At 42.8% G+C, this 12338-nt stretch overlaps 1 protein-coding gene across 1 annotated transcript in view; it reads left to right on the top strand.

Annotated features, from left to right (window-relative positions):
* TRHDE (thyrotropin releasing hormone degrading enzyme) overlaps positions 1-12338 on the top strand; it is a 354513-nt gene that overhangs the window by 185304 nt on the left and 156871 nt on the right. Inside the window, exon 7 of the mRNA XM_029597174.1 lies at positions 6442-6507. Within this exon, the coding sequence (XP_029453034.1) occupies positions 6442-6507 (66 nt within the window). The remainder of the gene's footprint in view (positions 1-6441; positions 6508-12338) is intronic.

The raw sequence follows: 12338 nt of genomic DNA, 5'->3' as shown, positions 1-12338 counted from the left end.
TCTGTCTGAGTTGAAGTAAGGATGAACAATTCATTGATGTTATATGGAGAGTACTTCTGGATAATTAAGGTATGCTCACAGGCGAGTCCTTCAGCATGGTGAATATTTAATCAGAATTCAAAAGCCTTGCATTTAGAAGAAATCACTGAATGCCTACAATTGCTCTATAGTGTATGGTGACCTTTCTCTTTGCTTGGAAAGTGGCTGGCGCTTTTCATTATGGAAATTGAAGATGTGCATAACACAAGCATTCGCAGGAAGCTGATTCAAGGGTAGAAGATTTGCGCAGTCTCTCTGCTAAAATCTTGGAAAAATGTAGAGATCTCTAACGGTTTCAAAATGTTCTGGGCAGTTCTGTAGTCTGAAAATCATTACATTGTAATCTATTCTCTGGGCATGTTGCTTGGCCATCACCTTAATGACTTTTTGGGATGATCAGTCATTGAAAGGCTGTAAAGTGTTCTCTCCCCTTCTTCTGAAACATTTTTAGCTCTCTGGCCAACGGTATTTGAAAGAATGCCATACTTTTTTCATACTTGATTCGCGGTCACCGGTTTCAGAAGAGATCCCTAAAAACTGTCAGTCTGGGTGCACTGCATGCTGCAAGCAGAGCTGTCACTTTTACTACAACATGCAGAGAGGGCGTAGGTTAAGTAAAGGTGGGATTGTGAGGATTTAACAATGTGGGCAGATAGCCATGTGGATCAGCTATTCAACAGCACCTTTGCCAATATTTTTCAGCATAAGTTAGATAAGCCCACGGATCAGGGATGCAGAACATTGGACCGTGAGCACTGCAGCCAAGTTTGAATGAATATTCATGAGATTAATTTCCCTACTGGTTTATGTAAATGTGCATATTTTGTTATCATGCAAACTATGCCTTTTGGTGCACTTACGGATCTGGATTTTGCATTTCTGCTGTAGAGACTGATGGCGTTCCTAGACATTCAGACTTCGCGAGATCCTAATTCATAGATGCTGTGCATTCATCAGTTTCCTGAAGGCAATAAGTTACATTTTTTTCACACACAGTTTAGGAAACTGTGTAAAATCCTGGGACAGTGCCCCTTGCAAATAAATTACCACGATGAGCGCTCTTTCTCATGGGTAAACACCTGCTTTCTGATGGGGAATACATGTCCGATAGGGAAATCCAATATAGGTGCTGTGTGTGCGCTCAGATGTGCAGCAGAGTCAGTCACAGGCCTCTGCCGGGGAGCTTCTGTGGATGTTTATAGAACTGAAGTGCCGAGTTTCTGTTGGGGGGGTGGGGTGGGGTGTGGGGTGTGTGTATCCCATGCTGTGTAATTTTTGATTAAGGTTTGATCCCCAGACTTTGCTCTTATAAAAGAGAACTGTCTGAATGATGAGCCATGCGTTTGCAAACATATTTGCCAAGAATGAAAATCCAAAATATACTTTAAAGGAACTCTGCAACATTAATGCCTGTTTTAGTGCCTGTTTTACCTGTGGCTTTCTGCATGGAGACTTTAGTGCTGGTATCCGCGTGGGTATTTGCTCTTGCTGGGTTTTTTTTTGCGATTATCTCATTTGCATGCCATTTCTTTATTACATCCCATGGAGCTTGTTTTCTCTGTGCGCCCTAAAAAAAAAACCATGCTGGGAAATTGTGCCGATTTTAGGACAGGTCTTATGACATCGGTCCCATAGCTAGGCCCTTGACTTTAAGACGAACACCACCTGAATGGAATGGCAAGAAGCTTTCCCAGTCACACTACGCAAAAAACCTAGGCATGATTATAGATTCCAAATTATCTATGACTAATAACATATCAGAAACAGTCCAAAAATCTTTTTTCAAATTATATATGCTCAAAAAACTCAAACCTCTATTACTACCAGCCGACGTTCGTTCAGTTACACAAGCCTTAATACTGACAAAACTTGATTATTGCAATTCCATATATCTAGGCTTACCTTTGTCAACAATACACCCACTGCAGCTTGTTCAGAATGCTACAGCAAGAACCACCTTCAGCTTACCCAGATCAGAACACAGAACACCTATACTGGCTTCCAATCACTCACCGTATTACCTATAAAATGTTATCCATTATCCACAATCTGCTCTACAACACAAACTCTGTTTGGCTTTGTTCTCTGTTACGTATATAGAAACCATCCAGACAGCTCCGTTCTATGGACAAGTCTATCTTAGAAATTCCTTCAGTCAAATCAGTAAGCTTAGCTTTAACCCGAAAACGTGCATTTTCAGTGGCAGGTCCAATTCAGTGGAACGCTCTACCTGAACATATAAGATTGACAGCAAATCACAAAGACTTCAAGAAAAAACTGAAAACTTACCTGTTTAATAAAGTGTTCAACATCCAGTAACTTCAGCTAAACCAGCTAGATATACTTAGTGGATATACATAGTGGATAACACATTGAAATCGTCGGTTCAGTGTGCTGCGGCAGTCAAAAAAGCAAACAGAATGTTGGGAATTATTAGAAAAGGAATGATGAATAAAACGGAAAATGTCATAATGCCTCTGTATCGCTCCATGGTGAGACCGCACCTTGAATACTGTGTACAATTCTGGTCGCCGCATCTCAAAAAAGATATAATTGCGATGGAGAAGGTACAGAGAAGGGCTACCAAAATGATAAGGGGAATGGAACAACTCCCCTATGAGGAAAGACTAAAGAGGTTAGGACTTTTCAGCTTGGAGAAGAGACGACTGAGGGGGGATATGATAGAGGTGTTTAAAATCATGAGAGGTCTAGAACGGGTAGATGTGAATCGGTTATTTACTCTTTCGGATAGTAGAAAGACTAGGGGACACTCCATGAAGTTAGCATGGGGCACATTTAAAACTAATTGGAGAAATATCTTTTTTACTCAACGCACAATTAAACTCTGGAATTTGTTGCCAGAGAATGTGGTTCGTGCAGTTAGTATAGCTGTGTTTAAAAAAGGATTGGATAAGTTCTTGGAGGAGAAGTCCATTACCTGCTATTAAGTTCACTTAGAGAATAGCCACTGCCATTAGCAATGGTTACATGGAATAGACTTAGTTTTTGGGTACTTGCCAGGTTCTTATGGCCTGGATTGGCCACTGTTGGAAACAGGATGCTGGGCTTGATGGACCCTTGGTCTGACCCAGTATGGCATTTTCTTATGTTCTTATGTACTTACCGCACCTGAAGTGTATCTAAATGTTGTTTGTCCTGATTTTATGAATGTAATATTGTAAACCGCCTAGACGGGCAGATACCTGCCTTATTCGTGTGGTATATGAGTTCTAAATAAATAAATAAATAAGCAAGCAGAGTCCTTCTTCCAGCCCTCTTAGCAGCTCTGCTCCAGGATATGCCAGCCTTCCTTTCTTCTCCTCTGAGAGTCCGGCTGTGGGCTAGGTGCCTTTATAAAAAATCTGCAGATTCCTTTCTTCTGGCCCGGTTTGTCAAGTTGGAGCTCCAGATCCTCCTCCTCCTCCTCCCCTAAGATCCACCCCAGGGACTTGGTGTCACAAAGAGGCTGAGCTCTGCTGAAATACTGATAGTCTACGGCAGAAGGCTGTTCGCCTTCTGCCGTAGTCTGTCTACCCTGCCACAGAGAAATGAGTCATAACTCTCTGATTTATCTCACTTCCTCTTGATAAAGAAAAATGTTTTCCCAGACCCTGGTGCCATAGGTTGAAGATGGTTGAGTTTGTTGGGCCATTGTCAATGAAACTATGCAACTGTGCATCCTCTCAAAATCAGAACATGCCAAATAGTTTATAAGATTAGTTTTCCGCTGCAACCTGTTCAAATATACTTGGAAGTCATAGCATTTAGTATTTTACATCTTTTTTATTTATGCATTTACAAAATAATCTCAAGCATACACTTGAAAAGTAATACATGTGATATTACAACAAAGAATGAAAATACAGAACATGAAGAAAAATACACAATCCGATGCCGCATATCTAACCAGGCCCCACTGTTTTAGGATCCAAGATTTACAATATCCAAAAGGAAATCTTATAAACAGCTTTGAAATAAACGCAGAAAGGATGGCATATCAATTGTAAGAGGTCAAATTGCCACATTTGTGGAGCTCATTGAGGAAGAACCGGAGAAGAGCTGAGCTGACCCCCAGCTTTATTAGATAGAAAAGATATTAATTGTGAAGGCTGAAAAAAAACAAGTAAGAGGCCCCCTGATATGTAATCAAACATTTTACATGGAAATTTTAATATAAATAGCGACCCTCGTTCTAGAACTCTGAGTTTGCTTTGAAAGATCTGGAAATATTTGAACTTTATGATTCAAAACCAGCTCTGTATGATGAGCAAAATATTTTTTGAAAATCCATTCCCTATCAGTCTCAAGCAAAAAAGGAACAATCAAAGTGGAAGATGTTGCCACATTTTCATGTGACGATTCCAAAAGTGCAGAAATATCCAAATTTGGTGGTGGTTCAGGAGTTATTAGAACATACATACTATTACTCTGCAAGGAGCTTTTCTTCAATGGAGGAATATAATATATCTTGGAAATTATAGGAGGAGTTGGCTCTGGAATTTTAAGTATTTCCGACAAATACCTCCTCCCCATATCTTTAGGTGGAATATGCGTAACTTTCGGAAAATGAATACAGCGTAGGCTTTTCGCTCTCATTTGATTCTCCGAGTTCTCTAATTTAAGCTGGAGTAGTTGATTTTCCTTTATTGATGCTTGCTGAGTGGTAGTGGAACTATCTAAATTGGTTTTAAAGGATTCCAGCACAACTTTCTGTTCTTCAGTATCATTCTCGAGAGTCTTTAGTCGAGTATCCAGATCTTTAACAGTATTGGTGATGGAATTAAACTGAACTGTAATATTTGAGTTCAAAATATGAATAGCTTTCCAGATTATCTCTGAACTAAAAGACTGAGGTCTTACCAGTTCCATAGTTCGAGAGGTGGATGTTCAGCTGAGCTCTCAACTGTCTGCTGCATAGCAGCTCCTGCAGCTACCTCTCCCGAATCCCCCGAGATCTCAAACGGGGCTGAGAGGCTCCGGAGGAGATTCAGTGGAGGCGCCCATCTCCAACGCCTCCACATCTCATCGCGGCTGCTAGGTATGTCTCTCGGGTGGAGCGTCCGAAACCAACCACTCTCTCGCCCTTCTCTTGCGAGCAGAATGAGGCATATGCGAGGCAAAGAAGAACTGAAGAGCGAGACGCTTCAGCTCGCCTCGCTACGAGGCCATCTTGGATCCGCATCCGTCTCTCTCTGTTTTACATCTTTTTAAAGCATTCAGCACTTTTCTTTGGTTTCTTATTGAGTATGCATCTCCCAAGATCATTTTGCTAATAGAAATTCATGACACATTTATTAATATTGAGTTGTTCCGTATAAGCTGAATTTGTTAGGAAACTCCAGCTGTGGTTGTTCAGCATTTACAGTGAACAATTGTTTTGTAAAACAAACTTGTATTTTGCTTACTGGCAAGTATTCAAAACCGTTATGCAAGTTATTGTGTTCAGAGGCCCTCATGTTTAGAGGAAATTAATTTTATATTGCAGCATGATTCAGGTTATGAAAACTAAATGGCAGTTTGTGTATCTGTGACTCTCTCACAGGGAAAATAAACACTGAGAAACGCATTTGATGCTAGGCACATCACATGCTCCTTTTGTTAAAACTAGAGAATATTAGTTCTACAATTATGTTCAGGAAATCGGAATGTCTGCTGGATGCATTTTGGACACAAGGACAATTATCAAACAGATTTAGCTGTGTTAAAATGGATTAACTTGGTTAGACGGGGGGGGTCTCCCCCATTGCGGGTAATAATCTGTACACTGTTTCACAGCGCATGTATTTTTGTCTCTGCCAGAGAGGAGCAGGGTTAGGGCAGGCATGAGAGAGCACGCGTGGGGGATTTCCCTGTCGTCCCCGCACATTCAGAGGGAAACCTTTTGAATATTGGCTTGCAGGTGTTTGAAAATTGCCTGCCATATATGGTTTGCCAGTAACCATTCTGTTTATGGCTCCTTAATACTGCTCTGGCTTTTCTTATGTTGCAGTTTATACAACTGGGGCCTGATCTTGAAAAGTATTTACTCGCGTAAATGCACATTACTAGAGTGAGTGGGTTTTTGAAAGTTGCTACAATAAATGCCATTGAATTGTCCATAGGATCCACTTGCGTAACTGCACTTTACTCGAGTAAATGGCTTTTGAAAATTGCTACGACAGCGCGTAACCCCTTTGAAAATGACCTCCTTAGAGTTCTATCATCAATGGGGTAAACGCGCCCTATCGAGGCACAACTTCAAAGAAAATCGTTAGCGCGCAATAATAACATTAGTAATACTAAAACTTCTGATTCCTCCTTCCACGACAACTTTTAATTTTGTAATCCATATTTCAAAGCATTTTAAAAACTGTACATCAGGCATATCCATATTTTTCTTATCGCTATATTTTTTTCTCATAGGGTGCAGCTTTAATTCGAATGTTGGCCAACTTTTTGGGTCACAGAGTGTTTCAGAAGGGCTTACAGGTACGTTAAATTCATTTTGTTCCTTTTTGTGTTCATGAGTGTGTGCATGAAAATACAAGGCTTGCCAGCACCGAGACACTGCCAGAACGTTCGAAGTTCCTGAAAAGTTGATATCTCTCTATCTCTCTATCTGCCTACCTGCTGTATCTACTTTTGAAGTCTGAATTGTTTTAGTGCAGCCGTTTGTGTCTGCTCTGCGCCTCAAAGTGGCAGAGAAATGAGGCCTTTACTTAGGCGGCAGTGTACTGGGAAGATGGGTGTCACGAGTGCCGGCAGGGGGAGGGGGGCTGGTAAAGTTTAAATCCCCCCCCTCCTTTGGCGTTTTACTGCGTTACCATTCGGCTATTAATTGTATCCAAGAGTGGCTGTAAGTTTCTGAAAACCGCACCGAGTACATCAGGGGACGCTGCTGTGCTGAGCCTCATCGGACTCCATGAATACAGCATGGCCAGCTGAAGACAGCACGGGACTTGGAAGGAATCTTCTGAACAACAGAGCGTGTGGCCCCACCGTAAGAGATGCACACAGGTTTTATTAACAGTGACGCTAGAAACAAAACATTAAAAGGGGGGGGGGGGGGGAAGAGCTAGGACTGAGACCCGGAGAGAAAGCAGCAGAGCCCTAGAATGGGCAGGTGCCCGACTGCGCTGGCACTGCTGCTTTAAACAGGAGGGCTGAGGAAGGAAGCCGAAGCGAGGGTCGCACCTCGTCTTTCCCGCTATGAATGTACTGGTGTAGGAGAGCAAGAAAAAGATTGCTTCCCCCTAAACCTAGGGCCATTGGCAGCTTTCCCTGGGCAAGCTTCAGTGCTAGGGCTGGGTGCAAGTTTTACTCTGCTGCGTTTGGTGCATTGTGAACAGAGGGCATGCTTGAAAACATGCCCTGGCACCTTCGCTTGACCAGACTTGTCCTGGCTTGAAAATCTACCAAGCCATCTGCAGGCGTACAAATGCGTTCGCAGATCCCCACTTTGTGTCTTTCCATGGGAATCTCGTGAGCAGGATGGTCTTTAGTTCTTGGGATAATGACTCCCCTTGAGTATAAAGTGAAACCATTTGGTTCTTTCTGAAACTGTTTACTAAATGTGTGTTTTGTTTTGCTTGTAATCGAAATGTTTGAATAACAGCTGGGCGAAGAGCCCTGAACTTTGTCTTGTCAGCTCATCTCTCCTGTCAGGGCATTACGGGTTTGAGTTGCAAAGCGACTTATGCACATCATTGGTGCTTTGAAACTTAGTTAAGGGATTGTGTGTGCACAAAATTTTACCCACACTAGGAAGAGGCGTTCTGGGGGAGGGCAGAATCAGAGCGGGGAGAGCATGTATGCACTCACTTTCCATGTTTTAAGGTACGCACATAAATGTACAGGTAGAAAGGTACGCCTGCCTGGGAATAGGTGTAACTGTGTATGTGTACGTGGACAAGCTATCAGTTTCCAATGCGAATTTATGTGCTTAATTCTGCTTTGGAAATTTGGGCTACAGGCTTCAGCCCTGTGTGGGCTATTATAAAATTACCCTCTCCAAACAAATAACTGTCGACTATCAGAGTATTACGTTGATCAGGAGTGGCCAACTCAGTCCTCAAGAGATTTATACCTATGAATGTCATTATTGTAAACCGTTGTGATCCGTATATGGAACGATGATATATAAAATGTCTACATAAACAAAAAATGAAATAGGTATCTATCTATCTAAAATATAAGCACCACCTGCTAAGGCAGTGGAAGGCCCATTTGTGGGTATGTGGGGGCCTCGCTTACATGGGACGGGATGACCAGGTGATTGCATGGTTTGCCTTCGTCCTCTCCTTACCAAGCCAAACTCAGTTTCGTGCAACCACTGACTTAACCACACTGAATGAATTCACTGTGGGGGAAAAAATGCTGCAGCCCATCAGGCCAGACGTTGGGATTCTGATGAGCGAAAACTCATGGAAACAAAGGGGCCGATGCAATACATTGTGCTGTTTAACCCGCTGTCTAACACGGGTTAAATAGGCGCTAATCCACCCCCTAATGCAATAGGGGGATTAGCGCCTATTTAACGCCCGTCCGACGCGGAGTGAATGAGTTAGCGCTCATCACGTGCAAATGCACGCGAATGAGCCTATTACTCATTCACTCCAAACGCAAAAAAATAAACGTGCGTCTCAAACGCACATTTATCGCTGAGCACACTGAAAAAAAAGTAGAGAAAAGTAGAAAAAACTGCTTTTCTGTACATTTTTTTAAAGTTAAAAAAAAAAAAACCTCTGCCAGCCGCTTTGAAGACCGACGCCGATGTGCCCGGCCTCGGTTTTCACATCCAGCCAGCTGCAGTAATGAAAACCGCCGCGGAGTTCATCGGCATCGGCGTTCATAACTGGCAGACAACGCCGGTAACCGCGGGGGGTCGCGCTAGCAAGGAGGCGCTAAGGTTGCGCTAGCGACCCTAGCGCCTCCTTGCTAGCGCGACCCCTCCCTAATTTGTTTATTGCACGGCGCCCCCCCCTCGCGGGCGCCACGCGAGCGCCGAGAAACCGGACGCTGGAATAGTCGGCGCCCGCTTTCCGCAGATGTTATTGCATCGGCACCAAAGCGAGGGTAACTGCCCGGAAGTCATGCAACGGTAAAGCCGAGCTTCTCCTTTCGGGCACTTATTTTAAGCAGAAAGACGGATGCCGTATTTTCTTTTTTTTATCTCTGACGGGCATGGAATGGTCCCCCCCCCCCCGATGCTGATTTACAGACTCGCTCTGCTGCTGCCGTTTCATCAATAAGCAGAGGCAGGAGTTCATCACCGTGTCTTACCTTATCTCATTCTGACAATTATTAATGGCCCAATGCAATGCTTCCTAATCCAGCCCCCCCTCCCGAAAAAAAAAAAAAAAAAAGAAAATTAAAAAGAAAAACACTGTAGCCTATTTGTTACATTTTAATTTTTTTTTTTTCTTGAGAAACTCATATTACAGCAGTCAGCGGTGATGAATTATTTATAACGCAGTCTGCTACTTAGAAGTGTCCCCTTAAAGTAAATTGATGTTCACCTGAAATACAATTAGGCTTTGATAGAGAGAGCAATCAATCTTAGGTGTTCTTACTAAGCTTTTCATTTTGAAATTTAAATAAACCACATCCAAGATCAGGCCCCGTTTCAGCACTCTTGCTCTCTCCTTCCATCCCAAATTATCAAAAGGTAAAATATAAACAAAAGACGGGAGGGGGAGAGGAAAAATTTGGCCACACTGCATTGGTTCTGCAGAAACGTGTTCTGGCTGAAAGTCCAGTTCCAGCTCGGAGAGGGGAAGGCGAAGACGACCTCTCAAAGCGTTCATGGGATTTTCAGTGGTAATCTGCTGAGCTGCACCGTGGTAATGTGAGCAGCGCAGAGCCGCCGGGTTCCTCTTTTCCTATTAAACCCAGAAACATCGATTATGAGGGCACGTAGAGACCGAGAGGCCCATGTCGCCTGCTTGCTTTCCATGCCAAACTGCAGCCCTTGCTTGCTCTGTTTTTCCCTCCCTTCCGCGCCTCTGTGCATTCTCTGTGTTTGCTCCGTGCCTTCTTGAAGTCAGAAACTGGTTTTGGTGCAGGGCTGATATTTGACCATCTCTTCTGCTTATCAAGCTCTTGCTGCAACTTAAAAAATTGACCTAGGCTTGCCTCTGTGATTGCAGATAAAAAGCCTGCGGATACACTTAGAAGCCCATGGGGATCTATTTTCAAAGAGCTACTGAGTGGCAAAGCTAACAGGCGAATTTCAGCTGCTAGTTCTGACTGAAAATGCAGCTAAATACAAACTGGGTGAATTTAGGAGAACCTGACAATCAGCCTAATCCAGTGAAGTCCTAAACCTAGCCCAGCACCATTCCTGAAGCCTCCTCCATTTTGCCAATCTAAGTTTTCCACCTTCTGAATTTAAGTGCATCCGATTAATCAGTTAGAAGGGGGAAAGTTTTAATAACAGAGGTTTAACTCTCAAAACTGGGCAGTTAAGCCCTTTGAAAATAGGCGGCATGTGCCTATTTCATATACCCAATGAGCAGAAATGTACGAGTTTGATAGGGAAGGGAAAAGTTAGCAGGATATTTAGTTAAACTTATCCACGTAAGTAATATTGCACTGAATATATCCAGCTAAAGGTGCCTGGGTTTTCTGACTAGTGCTAAATATTGGTGCTAACTGGATACAATTTAGCCACTCCCCTGGCATGCACTGCCTCTTTTTATTAGGGTTTTTATTAGGGATGGCTTGCCTGGCTAAAATTTTGTCAGTGAAAAGGATGGAAATTCAGACCTCGGGTTTTATCAGGGTAACTCAAAAGTTACCTGGACAAACTCTTTTGAGCACCAGCCTCACTGGGTATAATGCTGAATGTGGGAAATGCCTCTTAATGACGGGTGAAATGCAAACGGAATCTCAGAACAAACTACTCTCCCATAATAGATTTAGTGGGTCATGGGCTAAAGTGTGCTGTTTTGGCCATGCAAATGAACTGGCTAAACACCTCAATACAACCATACCCCACACAAAGAAACCTCAGGTCCTCCAACTCAGGACTCCTGTCTATCCCCAATTGCAAAGCCGCACACCTCAACACCACCCGCAAACGAGCCATATCCATTGCAGGTCCCTCCCTGTGGAACTCCCTCCCTCCCCAGCTCAGAAATGAACCTTCATCACAAGTCTTCAAAAAACACCTCAAAACATGGCTGTTCACAAAAGCTTTCCCACCAGACACTTAACCCACCTTCAACTTACCCTTCCCCCTTTCCAACCCCTTTCCAACCCCCCCACCCCTCAGCCCCTCCCTTTCATCCCTCCTTTCATTTAAGTCATAACTGAATGATCACCTAGTTTTTGTAAATATCACCATGTTTCTGTAAATATTGATACTATTATGTAACATGGTTATAGTTATAATTTACCTTGTTATGCTGTTAGTTACAATGTGATATAGTTACATAGTAATGTAGTCACATTCTTCCTTGTTACAATGTAAAATAGGGCAGTCCCCGCCCTATTCTCTCAGTTTCCTGTAAACCGATGTGATATTTCGATCGAATGTCGGTATATAAAAGAAATAAATAAATAAATAAATAAAAACTAGGTAGCAAAATCTGAAATTGAGCCATGCGAAAAAAAAAAAAAAAAGGTGTGCAATACCTATTTCTCTGCTTTGCATGGTTTTCTGTTGCAGCACCTCATTACCTATTGATTTGAATACAGTTTCACATGTGTGCAAAATTGTATTCAATGTGAAGATGAAAAATGTTGCAAATGGCGTACTGCATGCCAAAACGCAAAATAGTGCATGTTAGTGCAAATGTTGCAAGTATATATTACACACACATTGGATGATTTCCATAATAAAGATCTGCCCGTTCTCTAAAACTTATTATAGCCGAATGATGAAGAGGAGGGAGAGTGGGGATGAGGGGGATAGGGATGTGATGATAACTTGGCAGGCCTTTTGCTCTGAGTGAGGAAGTGGCTTCTGTGGACAGAGAATGCAGATGTTCCCTGATGTTTCCCGTGTGATCCAGAGGCATTGGACGTTTTAAGATTCCCTTGTAAATGAGTCGTGTGTTATCAGGGGAACAGATCGGTCGTCTTTGATCCTCTTCAAGTAGCTTTCTTTTGGACAGAAATGCTAAATGATCTTTTCTTTCTCTTTGTGTAAAGGAGTTTGATGCATTGCGCGACCTCGCAGCAGCCTTTTGGAAGTGGGGTTGTAGAAGCACCTTGAGGGCCCCTGCGTATTTCTTTTTCTTGTCTTTTTTTTCCCCTTTTGTCCTGGACGTAACACTAGTGTGGTTCATTTTTATTCTGTTTGTAGTATCTGGGCA

Source organism: Rhinatrema bivittatum, chromosome 4 (assembly GCF_901001135.1).
Source record: "Rhinatrema bivittatum chromosome 4, aRhiBiv1.1, whole genome shotgun sequence".
NCBI classification, from domain to species: domain Eukaryota; kingdom Metazoa; phylum Chordata; class Amphibia; order Gymnophiona; family Rhinatrematidae; genus Rhinatrema; species Rhinatrema bivittatum.
Note: the sequence above shows the minus strand (reverse complement) of the source record. Positions and strands in the feature narration are given on the sequence as shown.